The following is a 17,229-nucleotide window of genomic DNA, read 5'->3' on the forward strand; positions in this document are numbered from 1 at the left end:
CCTTTGAATTTGTTTCTCCCACTGCTGTCAATGCCCTTCTCCCCACCCCCACTCCCACCCCACCCCTTCAGACATCTAGCTTCCTGTCACTCAGGTCCCAGATCAAATACTATGTCTTCAAAGAGGTCAGCAGCCCACCATCATTACCTCCCCCACCATAACCTTTTGCTATCTTCATAACTCTCACTTCTCTCTGAAATTCTTTTATTCATCTTTTGTCTTTTTTGACATCAGTCTACCCCCCTCCACTACATCAGCTATACAAGGATAGAAATCTATGTTTCATCTCTCCAACATTTCATCAGTGCCTATCACAGTGCAAGGTAAACAGTTGGGGTTCAGTTAATACTTGTCAAATGCAGGTGAGATTAAGAGGACAGGCTTGGGAATCGGGCAAGATTAAATCTTGCTTCAATCCTCAATTTCGTCAAGCTATTTATACTCACTGGGCTTCATTTCTCTGCTCTGTGAAATGGACACATCAGGATTGTTGAGTCAATGTGTAACTAGGTGGAAATAGCGCCAGTAAAGCCGGTAGCCAGGATAAGACCAAGTAAATGGTGGTTGGGGTTACTATTGTTAGACTCCTGGGTGTGACTAAGGCTCTGAAGTCCTTCCCTGACTTCCCTAGAGCCACACCTTCTATCAAGCTGAGTAAGGGTCAGCTAGAAGCCCCAGTGCACTCTCCCACAGTTGCTACAGCGCTAATCATTCAAGGGTTCACCTCTTCACCTCTTTATACCCCAACTCCCAGCCTAGTTTCACGGTCCCTCTCTCCTCTACAGAGCCTCCCTGGACACTCCCATGAGGGTCCTTTACTTTCTCCCACCTCTCCAGCCCCTCCCCATAGAGGTGAGAGTTGCTCATTCCCTCCAGACCACAGCTTCCTTCGTTGGGGGGATAGGGCCAAGTGTCGTTGAGTGTGGCGACCACGGAGGTGACTGGACATTGCTGACCTCAGTCAGCGCCGGCACTGGGGCTACACCGGAGCCCAGCTCGCCATATAAGACCGGGCTTTGGGGCTCTGTTCCCAGGACAGAGGAAACTCTGGCCTCTCCCAGGACTGGGAACGCCCAGCTTGTAGCGTGTGCACACAAGCCGGGTTGCAGTTCGTCACCATCTGTGGAAGAGGGGGGCGCGGCCCAAAGGTTCTAACAGCCGTTTTTAGCCCAGCCTGCTGACTCACACCTTCCTGGCTCCGCCCCGAAGGGGGGCTCCGGGGCCCCAGCCAGTGCCTTGAGGGTGGCAGTCTACAGCCAGCGAAAGCTGGCCGACCAGGCCGGAAGTGAGTGACCGCAGGCTCTCGGCGAAGGAAGCTGCCAGGCTCTAACTTTGCTATCAAGTTCACTTGAGGGTCTGGACGATTCCCGGCCGGCCGGGGTTGTGGGTAAACTGGTGCCCTCTCCCCACAACAGGCCCACCTCTGCATCCCCCACGCCATGCGCAATAATTAGCTGCGAGCCCTGTAGACCTCCCAAAAAGTGAAATGAATGAATGGGGAAAGAAGCAGGAGTTGGCAAAGTGGGAACGGAGTGGGTCCAGAGCGCGCCGGCATAAGAAAAGAGCTATTTAGAGTCATGAAAGAAACAGCGCGCGCGAAGTAAAAAGGTTGCTTGAAGAGGCCCTCCTCGAAACCAGATCGACCCTCCCCCTCCTTCACGTGTGGGACTCGGGATCCCCACCTGGCCTGGAGCACCTGGCAAGTCAAGACTGGATTGAACCATTTTATTACCTCCCCGGCCCCGAAACAAGAAGCGCCGGGCTGGCCGGTTGGGAAGGGCCATACCACTGACGCCGTGAGGGGAGCGCGGGCGGGTCGACTAACGAAGCAGGATGGGAGGCGGGGGGCGGGAACAAGACCAAGGAAGTTCTCCCAGTGATGCTAAGTGAGCGGCAGGGGGAGCACGCCAGATGTAGGTTGGGAAATGCCAAGTGAGCCTTCCGCTGCAAGCTCAGTGCCTCCGCCTTCCGGCTGCCATTTCCAGGGCGAGCTGCTCGGCCCCCGGGACCCCTAGGGCCCGCGAGAGCCGTTCCTCGCTGGGCGTCAGCCAGGGTCCGGGAGAATCCGGAGTTTGGTCGTTGGGGTCCTCCGTGCGGCGCTCTGCAGCAGGAACCGCGGGGCCGTCGGCCGCCCCTTCTGGGCGAGGCTCCTGGCTGCCCCGGTTTTCGGGGGTCATACGGGGTCGTGGGTGCTGAAGTGGGGAGGAAGTGCTGGCGCTGCGAGACTTCGTCATCTCTGGTTCCCCAGGATCTGGAATGCGATCTGGGGATGGCAGGACTGCGGATAAGATTGGGCGATAAGTTTGGGCAATGGGGATGGAACTCTTTGGCCGAGGGTGGCCTGCAGACTCTAAGGGATGCAAAAGACAAAGACCCTGATACTTGGACAAAGGCATGGACACGCACTCCGGGAATTGGGGCCACACCTCAAGACCCGATGCTTCCTTTCCCCTCCTTTCCTGGATCCAGAACACTCCTCTCAGAAATCAATTCCCACAACCCCTAAATGCAGTCAAACCCTCCCATCTAGGATCCCAGACTCTCTCCTTGCTCATCCCATCATCCTCAACTCCCAGCCCTTACCCTAGTGGATCTCTCATCTTTCAGGACTAGTCTCCCTACCCTCTGGTTCCCTATCCCATCCCCTCTCCGCTTAGACCTACTCTGTCTTCCCATCTGAGGACCACAACTCTTCCTTCTGAACACCCATTTTCACCCCAAACACCATCTTTTCTCTTCTCTCCCAGTACCTCAAAACCCTTCCCTCTGAAATCCACCCTTACTCCTACCCTGGGACCCCTGTCTTCCCCTCCCCTTTTGAAAATACCATGACCCTCAGACACCGAGCCCCGATCCTCCTGGTTGAGACTACCAAGCCCTTCTAACGAGGTCCCCAGCCACTCCACTCTGTGACCCTCTTCTTCCCCTCACAGATCCCTGACCCTTCTCCCCTAGGAAACCCACCATCTTCTTTCTGGGGCCTTCCCACCACCTCAGGCTTGCTAGGGTGGGTTTCAGGAGGCCTGCTAAGCACAAGGCAAAGCCGGGGGCCACCTCTACGAATGCGATCCACGACCTCAACGTGACTAAGGCCCTGAGTTGACTCTCCATTGATGTGAAGCACGAGGTCGCCGGCCTGCAAGAGTGCAAGGTAAGGGGTGTTGTAGGAAGGTCAAAATGGAGAGCACACCAACGGGAGAGGACAGGGCTGGCACCATCAAATGGAGGGTGCCTTATGGTTCACCTGCAAGCGACCACAGCGCTGAGCTGGTCCATCCTTCAGCAGCCGGCGCACTGCCAGCGGAGCATCCCCACCTGCATCTCGGCCTCCACTTAATGTGAAGCCAAAGCCAGCGGAACTGCGAATGAGTTCAACAGAGAACTGACCAGAGGCCTGGGGTGACTTCAAAGGAGGACGAGCTTTACCCTGGGTCACTTGGGGTGGTGCAGTAAGTATACCCATGGTCTCTGACCGACGATGCTGGAGTAAAGACACAAGTGTACATACATTGCCAGTCCTGAGGCAGGTGGCCTTGATTAGGAGGACAAGGTGGTACCTGGGGACGCTGTTCCACGAAATTGGCATTAGGAAGGCGATTGTCTGTGACCTCTATCTCGGCAGAATACAGCATGCCAATGGCTGGGGGATGAAAAAGGCAGTCGGAAGGATACTATAAAGAAACGAGAACCTGTCTATTGAATTAATATTCTAGCCTCATCTCATTTCCGTCCCTTTAGGATGCACAGACTTGCTCATTCATTAAACTAGGCTCCGCCCATATGAATAACTATCTTGATTGCACCTTCTTAACTAATAACCCTGGCAACAGCTATTCTAGTATTCCCCAAACTTTCCTACTAATAACATGCAGATACTACCTCTCATATTAAACCCTTAGGCCCACCCTACACGGTGCTTCTCCAGGATTCCAGCTGGTGAAGATATCAGGCCTTGCTCTCTAATTAGCCTGTAAAACCTCAACCTATTCCTGACAATTCGAGCCGCTCCCCCGGTGCGTTTATACACTCCACCCCCTCGACTGACATTCCAGGCCCGCCCCTCAGCTAAATGCCCGCCCCCAAACCTCTCCAGGCCTGGCCTCCTCAAAAATACCACTTGAAACCCTTCTGAAGAAAGTAAAGATCAAACTCCGCACCAACAGCTAAATCTTGCAGCGTTCACCTTCTGAAATAACCCTCTCTATGTAACTCCAGGAGCTGGTGATGGACAGGGAGGCCTGGCGTGCTGTGATTCATGGGGTCGCAAAGAGTCGGACATGACCGAGCGACTGAACTGACTGATGTAACCTCCTGGAGGAATATTCTAGTCTAACCCCAGCACTCTCAAATCACAGCCGAGCCCGGGCCTCCCTACTCACGTTCATTGGTCCCACCAAGGGGAGTAACTAAAAATCCTGGGCCCGCCCCCTCAGAACCACCCTCCACTCCGACCACGCCCCTGGAAGGCCACGCCCCATCACTCACCCTCTTTGGGGCGCAGGCGCAAGGTGGCGCCGGCCCTGCGTACCAGCGCCGCCACGTCGGCCGCAGCTCGGGCCGCCAGGGGGCGAGCTTCCAGCCGCGCCAGGAACTGTCTGGCGCGGGGGCCCTCGGGCTGGGGACCGCCACCGCCTGCGCGAGTGAAAAGAACAGATCAGGGCCCACCCTGAGTCTCAGCGAACCCTCACGGCCCCCTAGAATTCCCCTCAAGATCCCCGAGACCACTCCTTTTCAGAGTCCCGAAGGTCACCGACTGTGCCTTTCACCTCCCTGGACACCCGCCTGCTCCCGCGATATCCCTGGCGAGCTATTTAACTCCAGCACTCCTGGACACCTCCAAACACCCTGTGAATATCTCTGGAGGTTTCTGACGGGCCCCCCCCCCGACACAACCCCAGATTCCAAACTCTTCCCCCCAATATCCAGAAGGACTGCGATTCTCCCAGATGTCCCAACAGAGCACGGTCTGCTCCCTGTGGCCCAGGCACTCCCGATGCCCCTCTAGATGTCCTAGGTAACCCTGCTGGTCCATGTAGCCCCAGATGGCCCCTCCACCTATCCCCAGAGGCTCCAGCCTAACCTCCCACAATCCAACAGACACCCCCCCCCCGATTCTAACAGCCCCCCACCCCCGCCCAGTGCCCAGGTGTCCCCAGTGACCCTGGGCAGAACCCTCCAGCACATCTCCCCGGAGACTCCTGGGAGTCCCGGGGTCTGGTGCGCCGCCCCGCGGCGCAGGTGTGGATGGGGGTGCGGCTCCTCGAGCCCAGCTGGGGTCGCTGGGCCGCTGCCCTCCACCGCCGCCGCCCCCGCCGCTCGCCGCCGCCGCCGCCGCCGCGGCTCGGGCGCCAGGGCGGCTTTGTTTACCACCTGTCAGAAGGAGAAGGTGAGGAGCAGACAGGAAGTGCGAGGGCTGGCAGGGACGTGCCCACTACCCTCCCACTCCGAGCCCGGTACCTCCTTTGCTTCCCCTAGGGTCCGTGCCGCCCCCCGGGCGCCGCTCCATGACCTGTACTTGGCCTGGTGGACGCACGGCCGCCCGCAAACGCGTTGGGAGCGCTCGGGAGCGCTCACCTGGTGGCCAGCTCGGGCCTGGACGTGGCTGAAGCCGGCCGGTCCCGTGCTCAGCGCCCCAACCAGCGCGATGACCTACCTGGCAGCCGCCAAGGAGTCCTGGCCCTGGGAGCCAGCGCGCACTCTTGGCCTCGCCCTGCCTCAGCCGCTGCCTCTCTTTCCCATCACCAAGGGAAAACTCTTTCCACCTCGGGGATGTTGTTATTCCAGTGTCAGAGGGGAAAGTCGAGGCCCAGAGAAGTTAAAGGCCCCACCTGAGCTCTCACAACTAAAAATGGGGTGCAAAACCGGAACCCAAGTTTACCGAGGTGTACTGCAGCCTCCAACAGAGCTTTCCACATCTTACGTGGAAAGTCGCTCAGTCGTGTCTGACTCTTTGTGACCCCATGGACTGTAGCCTGTCGGGCTCCTCTGTCCATGGGTTCTTCAGGCAAGAATACTGGAATGGGTTGCCATGGCCTCCTCCAGGGGATCTTCCCCACCCAGGAATCGAACCCGTGTCTCCTGAGACTCCTACATTGGCAGGCGGATTCTTGACCACTGAGCCACCTGGGAAGTCCCTTCCACATCGTAGACACTCAGTCAATCTGCACTGAATGTTTCCCTACTGGGGAACTGGAAGAGTATGGTGGCCTGAGGAGTGGGGGCACCCTGAGAGTCGTTGGGAACCCTGGGAGGTATCAGGGCCCTGAGCATGATAGGGTTGGTGGACCCCCAAAGTAGGGAAGGGCAGGTCTCCTGGAGAGTGGAGGGGCAGTAGGAGCCTGGACTTGAGGAAGCTTTGAAGGCATAGGGTGTGTGTTGGGGGCGGGGACACTAGCCAATGAGAGGGGAGTAATGAGGCTCCCCCTAGGTTTGAAATGGGGTGAGAGTGTCTGGAGACAAAGCCCCCAAGATGGAAGCCCATGGGCAGAGTGCTACTCTAGTGACAGGAGGAATGGGGAGGGGTGAGAGAAGGCCTATGGCCACCACTTTGTGGAGGAAGAAACAGACAAAAGATGTGAACACAAACGTTACCAAAGAACATATACAGATGGCAAATAAGCATGTGAACCTCGCTTAATATGATTAGTCTTTAGGTAATACAAGTTAAAATCATGGCAAAATGCCACTACACACATATTAGCATGGCCAAAGTTAATTAAACGTCTGACCATACCAACTGTATGTGAAGTTGTCCAGGAAATGGGACTCTCATATACTGCTTCCAGGTTCAATACTTGTTCAGGGAACTAAGATGCCCCATGAGGCAAGAAAAAAAATCGAACGCCCCTCTTAGTTGTAGACATTCCTGAAAATAATCCTTTTGCCCCTTTTAGCATCACTTGGTTCATGGATGTAGGTCAGTCCCTCTAACAACCCCACCCAATTCTGATTAATTTAAGCAAATCTTTCTTTTCTTTAGGAGATTGCGGGTTAATTGACATAAAATTTGATAGGTTTTGAACCTGTGACAAAACCAGTTTCATTTGCTCAACATGCAGCAAGTCAAAGGATGAGACACCAAGATCTGCAGCAGAGAAAGGAAAGTGCCTCCCAAAAGGCACAGGGCTTGAGATATTTATGAGATAAAGAAGCAGGGTTGTCTTTGACCCAGGGAAAAGTGATTAGAGGTAGGGAAAGGTGACCTAACAGGTGTTCTGTGCAGGTGTATATGAGTTTTATGCGGCTTCAGGGGATGCATGTGCAAAAATGGAGGTGCACCATGATCTGAAGGTGGACCATGTGATGTGAAAAGGTTATTCATCATACTCCTGTGCAGGCCCAGTTTGGGGTCGGTGGTCCCAACCAACCTTAGCCAGTTTGAACTGGACAATATCTAATTCCAAGTTCCTGAAAAACAACACAAAGCCCTCATTATTATAGCAACCCATGTGTCAGAGGTGTGATAACACCTATAGATAATAGGGAGTGGTGAAGGAGTCAAAAATAATTAAGGCATGTACTCTTTATATAGGTACTGTTTATATAAGTACTGTTATATGTACTCTTTATATAAGTCAGTGAAGGCAGGTTACAAAGCAGAGTGATCTTTAACAAGCTGTTCCCAAATCTGCCGTTCTGTAAGACAAGCTCAAGAATCTCTGTCACGAGAACAGAAACATTGACCCTATGGGGCACAGTTTCAAAGTGTTTACATCTGTGAGACTATCACTACACTCAAGACAGGGAACATAATCCTCACTGCCGAATGTTTTCTCCTGCCCCGTGTGAGTCTTCTTTCCTTACTGCTGTCCTCCCCACCCCTGACACTGATATACTTTCTTCCACTGTGTATCAGTTTGCACTTTACTTGTTCAGTTGTTCAGTCATGTCCAACTCTTTGTGACCCCATGGACTGCAGCAGGCCTGGCTTCCCTGTCCTTTACCATCTCCCAGAGCTTGCTCAAACGCATGTCCATTGAGTTAGTGATGCCATCCAACTATTTCATCCTCTGTCATCCCCTCCTCCTCCTGCCTTCTATCTTTCCTAGCATCAGGGTCTTTTCCAATAAATTGGCTGCTCTCATCAAGTGGCCAAAGTATTGGAGCTTCAGCTTCAGCATCAGTCCTTCCAAGGAATATGCAGGGTTGATTTTCTTTAGTATTGACTGGTTTGATCTTGCAGTCCGAGGGATTCTCAAGAGTTTTCTCCAAAACTACAGTTTAAAAGCATCAATTCTTCGGCGCTCAGCCTTTTTTATGGTCCAGTTCTCACATCCATTCATGACTACTGGAAAAACCATAGGTTTGACAATACAGATGTTTGTTGGCAAATAACGTCTCTGCTTTTTAATATGCTGTCTAGGTTTGTTATAGCTTTTCTTCCAAGGAGCAAGTGTCTTTTAATTTCCTGTCTGCAGTCACCGTCCACAGTGATTTTGGAGCACAATAAAGTCTGTAGTCACTGTTTCCCCACCTATTTGCCATGAAGTGATGGAACCAGATGCCATGATCTTAGTTTTTTGAATGTTGAGTTATAAGCCAGCTTTTTCACTCTCGTCTTTCACCTTCATCTAAAGCTCTTTGCTTTCTACCATAAGGGTGGTATCACCTGCATATCCAAAGTTATTGATATTACTCCCAGCAATCTTTCGGAGAAGGCAATGGCACTCCACTCCAGTACTCCTGCCTGGAAAATCCCATGGATGGAGGAACCTGGTAGGCTGCAGTCCATGGGGTCGCTAAGAATAGGACACGACTGAGCAACTTCACTTTCACACACTGGAGAAGGAAATGGCAACCCACTCCAGTATTCTTGCCTGGAGAATCCCAGGGACAGGGGAGCCTGGTGGGCTGCTGTCTATGGGGTCGCACAGAGTCGAACACGACTGAAGCTACTTAGCAGCAGCAGCAGCAGCAGCCAGCAATCTTTATTCCAGTTTGTGCTTCATCCAGCCCAGCATTTTGCATGATGTACTCTTTATATAAGTTAAATAAGCAGGGGGACAATATACAGCCTTGTCGTACTCCTTTCCCAATTTTGAACCAGTCCATTGTTCCATGTCTCGTTCTAACTGTTGCTTCTTTTCCTGTATACAGGTTTCTCTGGAGGCAGGTAAGGTTGTCTGATATTCCCATCTCTTTAGGAATTTTCCATAATTTGTTGTGATCCACACAGTCAAGGCTTTAGCATAGTCAGTGAAGCAGAAGTAGATATTTTTCTGGAATTATTTTGCCTTTTCTATGATCCAATGGCTATTGGAAATTTGATCTCTGGTTCCTCTGCCTTTTCTAAATCCAGCTTGTACATTTGGAAGTTCTTGGTTCACATACTATTGAAGCCTAGCTTGGAGGATTTTTGAGCATGACCTTGCTAGTATGTGAAATAAATGCAATTGTGAGTAGTTTGAACATTCTTTGGCATTGCCGTTCTTTGGGATTGGAATGAAAACTGACCTTTTCCAGGGCACAAACAAAACCTTGTGTGCCCCAAGACCCAGGGAAAGGAGCAATGACCTCCACAAGAGACGGAGCCAGACCTGCCTTTGAATGTTTGAGTGTCTCCTACTGAGGCACAGGTCAGCAGTGGCCTGCGGTGGGGACAGGGCCTCTGGCAGCACCAGTCCTAGGAGGTGCAGCATGTGGCATAAGTCCTCTTGGAAGAGGTCACCATTAGCCCACTATAGAGCTGCACAACAGGCGACCCACAAACTGGAAAACAATTATGCCGAACAATTATGCCTCGCACTGTTAGGAAAGTTCTAGGGCTCACAACAGATTTCCCAACCTGGGTATCCTGCAAAGGGACTGAGAACCCCAGGGAATTTGACTTAGAAGGCCAGTGGGATTTGATTACAGAACTTCTACAGGACTGGTGAAACAGAAACTCTTGGAGGGCACAAAGAAAATCTTGTGTGCACAAGGACCCAGGAGAAAAGAGCAGTGACCTCACAAGAGACTTAGCCAGACTTGTCTGTGAGTGTTTTCAGTCTCTAGTAGAGATGTGGGTCCACAGTGGCCTGCCACCGGGTCAGGGACACTGACTGCAGCAGTCCTGGGAGGTGCTGCATACTGACATATGTCCTTTTGGAGGAGGTCACCATTACCCTTACATAGTTTTGCCTCAGGCCAAACTACAGAGAGGGAACACAGTCCCACCCATCAGCAGAAAGTCAGATTAAAGATTTACTGAGCATGGCCCTGCACACCAGAGCAAGACCCAGTTCTCCCCACAGCCAGTCCCTCCTATCAGGAAGCTTGCACAAGCCTCTTATCCTCATCTATCAGAGGGGAGACAGAATGAAAACCACAATAACAGAAAACTAACCAAACTAATCATATGGATACCTGAGTTAGTGTGATATGGTTAGCTTTCTCTGATGGTGATTTTCATTCTGTCTCCCCTCTGATGGATGAGGATAAGAGGACATTTTTATACACAATGTACTCTGTGGGGAGTACAGATTATATTTCACTTAATATATTTTGAGATCCATCCAAATTCTACATTCATTTTCATTGCAGTGTGTTATTCTACTGCATAAATATTCCAGTTTGTTGATCCATTCACCTATTGATGGACACTTGGGTTGTTCTCACTTTTTGGCTATTAACATATTCTATGGACTGACTTGTATCTCCCCAAAACTCATATATTAAAGCCCCAACACCCAATTTGATGCTTTCGAACTGTGGTGCTGGAGAAGACTCTTTAGAGTCCCTTGGACTGCAAAGAGATCAAACCAGTCAATCCTAAAGGAAATCAACCCTGAATATTCATTGGAAGGACTGATGCTGAAGCTCCAATACTTTGGCCGCCTGATGCAAGCCGCCAACTCATTGGAAGAGACCCTGACACTGGGAAAGATTGAAGGCAGGATGAGAAGGTGATGACAGAGGATGAGATAGGTGAATAGTATCACAATGTTGATAGTTGAATAGACACAATGGACATGAGGCTCTGGGAGATAGTGAAAGACAGTGAATCCTAGTGTGCTGCAGTCCATAGCATTGAAGAGTCGGACACAACTTAAGGACTCAGCAACAACCCCCAATGTGACTGTAGCTGGAGATAGAATCTTTAGAAGGAAAATAAGGTAAAATGATGACATAAGATGGGAATTCCCTGGTCCTGTAGTAGTTAGGATTTGGCACTTTTAATGCTGTGGACCGAGTTCAATCTCTGGTCAGGGAACTGAGATCCCAGAAGCCACAGGGCATGGCTAAAAATTTTTTTAAATGATGTCATAAGACTGGCATCCTGATCTGATAGGATATGGCCTGATAAGAAGAGGAAGAGGGGCTTCCCAGGTGGCTCCCTGGTAAAGAATCCACCTGCCATTGCAGGAGACACGGGTTCAATCCCTGATCCAGGAAGACCCCACATACTGTAGAACAACTAAGCCCATGCACCAAACTAATGATCTGTGCTCTAGAGCCTGGGAGCCACAAATACTGAGCCCATGTGCCACAACTACTGATGCTTGCACGTCCTAGAGCACGGGCTCTGCAACAAGAGAAGCCACCACAATGAGAAACCCATGCACCTTAACTAGAGAGTGGTACCTGCTCTCTCTCCAGAACTAGAGAAAAGCTCGCACAGCAACAAAGGGCCACCACAGCCAAAAATAAGTAAATAAATAAAATTATAAAAAAAGAGGAAGATCTCTCTCTCTGTTTTTGTTCCACGTGAGGATACAGAGTGAACACGATCATTTGCAAGTTGAGAAGAGAGCCCTGACCAGGAATCAAATTGGAAAGCAGCTGGATCCTTGATTTTCCAGTCTTAAGAACTCTGAGAAATAATTTTTAAGTCACATGGTATTTTGTTATGAAGCCTGAGATAAAAAAGACAAAAAATAAAGCTGCTATGAGCATTTGTATACAAATATTGTAGAGACATATGCTTTCATTTCTTTTACATAAATACATTAGGAGTAGAATGACTAGATTCTATGTGTAAGTTTAATTTTTTAAAGATACTGCCAAAGTGATTCCTAAAGATGCTATGTACCATTTTACATTTCCATCAACAGTATATGGGGTAATTTCCTGGTTAAGACTCAGGGATTTTACAGACCAGGGCCTAAGTTAGATTCCCTGTCAGGAAACTAACATCCTACAAATTTTGAGGTACAGCCAGAGGAAAAAAAAGTTGGCAATAAAGGAGAGTTCCATTTCCTGGACAACTTCACATACAGTTGGTATGGTCAGACGTTTAATTAACTTTGGCCATGCTAATATGTGTGTAGTGGCATTTTGCCATGATTTTAACTTGTATTACCTAAAGACTAATCATATTAAGCGAGGTTCACATGCTTATTTGCCATCTGTATATGTTCTTTGGTAACGTTTGTGTTCACATCTTTTGTCTGTTTCTTCCTCCACAAAGTGGTGGCCACAGGCCTTCTCTCACCCCTCCCCATTCCTCCTGTCACTAGAGTAGCACTCTGCCCATGGGCTTCCATCTTGGGGGCTTTGTCTCCAGACACTCTCACCCCATTTCAAACCTAGGGGGAGCCTCATTACTCCCCTCTCATTGGCTAGTGTCCCCGCCCCCAACACACACCCTATGCCTTCAAAGCTTCCTCAAGTCCAGGCTCCTACTGCCCCTCCACTCTCCAGGAGACCTGCCCTTCCCTACTTTGGGGGTCCACCAACCCTATCATGCTCAGGGCCCTGATACCTCCCAGGGTTCCCAACGACTCTCAGGGTGCCCCCACTCCTCAGGCCACCATACTCTTCCAGTTCCCCAGTAGGGAAACATTCAGTGCAGATTGACTGAGTGTCTACGATGTGGAAGGGACTTCCCAGGTGGCTCAGTGGTCAAGAATCCGCCTGCCAATGTAGGAGTCTCAGGAGACACGGGTTCGATTCCTGGGTGGGGAAGATCCCCTGGAGGAGGCCATGGCAACCCATTCCAGTATTCTTGCCTGAAGAACCCATGGACAGAGGAGCCCGACAGGCTACAGTCCATGGGGTCACAAAGAGTCAGACACGACTGAGCGACTTTCCACGTAAGATGTGGAAAGCTCTGTTGGAGGCTGCAGTACACCTCGGTAAACTTGGGTTCCGGTTTTGCACCCCATTTTTAGTTGTGAGAGCTCAGGTGGGGCCTTTAACTTCTCTGGGCCTCGACTTTCCCCTCTGACACTGGAATAACAACATCCCCGAGGTGGAAAGAGTTTTCCCTTGGTGATGGGAAAGAGAGGCAGCGGCTGAGGCAGGGCGAGGCCAAGAGTGCGTGCTGGCTCCCAGGGCCAGGACTCCTTGGCGGCTGCCAGGTAGGTCACCGCGCTGGTTGGGGCGCTGAGCACGGGACCGGCCGGCTTCAGCCACGTCCAGGCCCGAGCTGGCCACCAGGTGAGCGCTCCCGAGCGCTCCCAACGCGTTTGCGGGCGGCCGTGCGTCCACCAGGCCAAGTACAGGTCATGGGGCGGCGCCCGGGGGGCGGCACGGACCCTAGGGGAAGCAAAGGAGGTACCGGGCTCGGAGTGGGAGGGTAGTGGGCACGTCCCTGCCAGCCCTCGCACTTCCTGTCTGCTCCTCACCTTCTCCTTCTGACAGGTGGTAAACAAAGCCGCCCTGGCGCCCGAGCCGCGGCGGCGGCGGCGGCGGCGGCGGCGGTGGAGGGCAGCGGCCCAGCGACCCCAGCTGGGCTCGAGGAGCCGCACCCCCATCCACACCTGCGCCGCGGGGCGGCGCACCAGACCCCGGGACTCCCAGGAGTCTCCGGGGAGATGTGCTGGAGGGTTCTGCCCAGGGTCACTGGGGACACCTGGGCACTGGGCGGGGGGGGCGGGGGGGGCTGTTAGAATCGGAGGGGGGGTGTCTGTTGGATTGTGGGAGGTTAGGCTGGAGCCTCTGGGGATAGGTGGAGGGGCCATCTGGGGCTACATGGACCAGCAGGGTTACCTAGGACATCTAGAGGGGCATCGGGAGTGCCTGGGCCACAGGGAGCAGACCGTGTTCTGTTGGGACATCTGGGAGAATCGCAGTCCTTCTGGATATTGGGGGGAAGAGTTTGGAATCTGGGGTTGTGTCGGGGGGGGGCCCGTCAGAAACCTCCAGAGATATTCACAGGGTGTTCGGAGGTGTCCAGGAGTGCTGGAGTTAAATAGCTCGCCAGGGATATCGCGGGAGCAGGCGGGGGTCCACGGGCATTCCCGTGATAGTCGGGGGTCCAGGGAGGTGAAAGGCACAGTCGGTGACCTTCGGGACTCTGAAAAGGAGTGGTCTCGGGGATCTTGAGGGGAATTCTAGGTCTTTGATCGTAGGGGGCCGTGAGGGTTCGCCGAGACTCAGGGTGGGCCCTGATCTGTTCTTTTCACTCGCGCAGGCGGTGGCGGTCCCCAGCCCGAGGGCCCCCGCGCCAGACAGTTCCTGGCGCGGCTGGAAGCTCGCCCCCTGGCGGCCCGAGCTGCGGCCGACGTGGCGGCGCTGGTACGCAGGGCCGGCGCCACCTTGCGCCTGCGCCCCAAAGAGGGTGAGTGATGGGGCGTGGCCTTCCAGGGGCGTGGTCGGAGTGGAGGGTGGTTCTGAGGGGGCGGGCCCAGGATTGTTAGTTACCCACCTTGGTGTGAGGGCTTCCCTGGTGCCTCAGAGGGTAAAGCGTCTACTAGCAATGCGGGAGACCCAGGTTCGATCCCGGGTCGGGAAGATTCCCTGGAGAAGCAAATGGCTAACCCACTCCAGTACTCTTTCATGGAAAGTTCCACGGTCGGAGGGGCCTGGTAGGCTACAGTCCATGGGATCGCAAAGAATCGTACACGAGTGAGCAACTTCACTTCTCTTGGTGGGACCAATGAGTGTGAATATGGAGCCCCGCGCTCGGCTGTGATTGGAGGGTCCTGGTTTTAGCCTAGAATATTCCTCTAGGAGGTGACATAGAGAGGGTTATTGGAGTAGTTGAACGCTGCAAGATTAGCTGTGGGTGCGGAGCTTGATATTTATTTTCGTCAGCGGAGTTTCAAGTGGTATTTCTGAGGAGGCCGTGCCTGGAGAGGGTTGGGGTCGGGCACTGGCTGAGGGGCAGGCCTGGAATGTTAGTCAAGGGGGCGGAGTCTATAAACGCACTGGGAGTGTGGCTGGAACTGTCAGGAATAATAGGTTGAGGTTTTATAGGCTAACTGGTCTTCTCTCGTAGCTCAGTGGGTAAAGAATCTGCCTGTAATTCAATTCAGGAGACCCAGGTTTGATTCCTGGGTGGGATGATCTCCCAGAGTAGGAAATGGCAACCCATCTAGTATTCTTGCCAAATCCCATGGACAGAGGAAGTCTGGCGGGCTATATAGCGCATGGGGTAGCTATAGTGCATAAATTGGACACGACTTAGTGACTGCTGATGCTGCTAAGTCGCTTCAGTCGTGTCCGACTCTGTGCGATCCCATCGACGGCAGCCCACCAGGCTCCCCCGTCCCTGGGATTCTCCAGGCAAGAACAATGGAGTGGGTTGCCATTTCCTTCTCCAATGCATGAAAGTGAAAATTGAAAGTGAAGTCGCTCAGTCGTGTTCGACTCTTAGCGACCCCCCAGACTGCAGCCCACCAGCCTCCTCGTCCATGGGATTTTCCAGGCAGACTTAGTGACTAAAACCCGGCTAATTAGAGAGCAGGACCTGGAATCCTGGAGAAGCACGGCGTAGGGTGGGCCTAAGGGTTTAAAATGAGGGGCAAAATCTATGTTTTATTTGAGGGATGTAGGAAATTTGGAGGTTTGCTTGAATATTTGTTGCCAGGGTTGTTAGCTAAGAAGGTGGGATCAGGATGGTTATTCGGGTAGGTGGAGCCTGGATGATTACTAGGGTCTCGGCTTACATAGTAAGAATGGTGAAACCCGGATGTGAATTCAAAGAGAAGCGGCTAGAATGTTTATATAGGGAAGAGCCCTATCCAGTTTCACAGGACCATCATTAAAGATTTTCTTTAGCAATGTGGGAGACCTGGGTTTGATTCCAGGAAGATCCCCTGGAGAAGGGAACGGCTATCCACTGCAGTATTCTTGCCTGGAAAATCCCGGGCCGAGGAGCCTGGCCAGCTACAGTCCATGGGGATGCAAAGAGTCAGATAGGACTGCAGGACTAACACTAGCCTCTTTTATTCTTTAGCCCTTAGAATACCAGAAGGACAATGACATCATGGATTTGTCCCAAGATGCCCTTGCCTCCTAGGAAGAGTTCCTGGCATGTCAAGTACAGTTGGTTTTAAAAGTCTTGCATTGCACTTCCCTGGTCATGCAGTGGCTAACGTTCAAGGCTCCCAATGTAGGGGGCCAGGTTCAATTACCTTGGGGAATTGGATCCTAAGTAACTAAGACCTTGCACAGCCAAATAAATAAGTATTTAAAAAAAAAAAAACTTGTGTAATTTTGGGAAGCTTGAACTATCCATCTTGCCAATATTTCCTTCATGAATCTTGGGTTATTGGATTGTGAGAGAGGGTGGAAGAGAAAGGTGGGAGCTGCAGGAGAGCACTGAACAGGGCCATGCTGAGAATCCAGCACAAGCTTTGAGTCAATATTGGATGTCTCTCCATTTATTTAGGTCTTCTTTAATTTCTTTCAACAATGCTTTGCATTTCCTAGAGTACAATTTTTATGCTTCTTTTGTTAAATTTGTTCCAAAGTATTTTTATTATTTTCAGGCTGTTGTGAATGAAGTTATTTATTTCATTCTTGTCTATAGAAATACAATTTATTTTTGTATATTGATTTTCTATCCTGTAACCTCGTGAAACATTAGTTCTAATTGTTTTTCAGTTGGTTCCTTAGGATTTTCTATGTAATGACATTTGCAAATAGAGATGGTTTTATTTGTTAAAAAGGAAACAATCAATGCAAAATGGAGTGACTTGTGCTAAGCTCCACTGATATTTAATATCTAACCTAATTGTACTTGCAGGCTATCCTAGGAATTGAATTTTAAGCCAATTAGTCTGTGAGGTTTTTTTTTTTTTTCCTGGTCAGCACTAGTGAGGTAATCTGCTTAAGACATCCTCCCTTCCCTTCCCCAGAAGGGAAGGTGACCTTCCCAGAAATAATTCACTGTTTAAATTGTGGTCTAGTCACTAAGTCCTGTCTAATTGTTGGGATCCCATGGACTGTAGCCCACAGTCTGCTCTGTCCATGGGATTTCCCAGGCAAGAATGCTGGAGTGGGTTGCCATTTCCTTCTCCAGGGAATCTTCCTGACCCAGGGATTGAACATGCATCTTCGGCATTGCAGTCTCCTGCACTG

The 17,229-nt window shown here is 51.5% G+C and overlaps 1 protein-coding gene across 11 annotated transcripts; it reads right to left on the minus strand.

The window, feature by feature from the left end:
• Positions 1–1,711: 1,711 nt before the first annotated feature.
• MAGIX (MAGI family member, X-linked) lies at positions 1,712–5,715 on the minus strand. 11 transcript variants are annotated; one of them, XM_070290035.1, is made up of 7 exons: positions 5,458–5,656; positions 5,161–5,370; positions 4,486–4,632; positions 3,558–3,640; positions 3,245–3,481; positions 2,965–3,136; positions 1,712–2,278 (listed from the first exon to the last, which is right to left on the minus strand). In XM_070290035.1, exons 1-7 carry the CDS (start codon positions 5,504–5,506, stop codon positions 1,953–1,955), a joined length of 1,224 nt encoding a protein of 407 aa, XP_070146136.1. In that variant the 5' UTR covers positions 5,507–5,656; the 3' UTR covers positions 1,712–1,952. The 11 variants fall into 11 exon arrangements, with proteins under 11 accessions (XP_070146136.1, XP_070146137.1, XP_070146138.1 ...); XM_070290036.1 differs by having other exon boundaries at positions 1,712–2,263; positions 5,458–5,616; XM_070290037.1 differs by lacking the exon at positions 5,161–5,370 and having other exon boundaries at positions 5,458–5,715.
• Between the last annotated feature and the right edge of the window lie 11,514 nt (positions 5,716–17,229).

Source organism: Ovis canadensis, chromosome X (assembly GCF_042477335.2).
Source record: "Ovis canadensis isolate MfBH-ARS-UI-01 breed Bighorn chromosome X, ARS-UI_OviCan_v2, whole genome shotgun sequence".
Classification (NCBI taxonomy): domain Eukaryota; kingdom Metazoa; phylum Chordata; class Mammalia; order Artiodactyla; family Bovidae; genus Ovis; species Ovis canadensis.

What these genes read in the sequence shown, in the direction of transcription:
- MAGIX (XM_070290035.1), bottom strand. Translation starts at nt 5,506, where the DNA reads ATGGAGCGGCGCCCGGGGGGCGGCACGGACCCTAGGGGAAGCAAAGGA. An exon ending in GCTGGAGGGTTCTGCCCAGG is followed by an intron (nt 4,633 to 5,160) that starts GTCACTGGGGAC and finishes TCACTCGCGCAG; the next exon opens with GCGGTGGCGGTCCCCAGCCC. An exon ending in AGCGCTGTGGTCGCTTGCAG is followed by an intron (nt 3,137 to 3,244) that starts GTGAACCATAAG and finishes GCACTCTTGCAG; the next exon opens with GCCGGCGACCTCGTGCTTCA.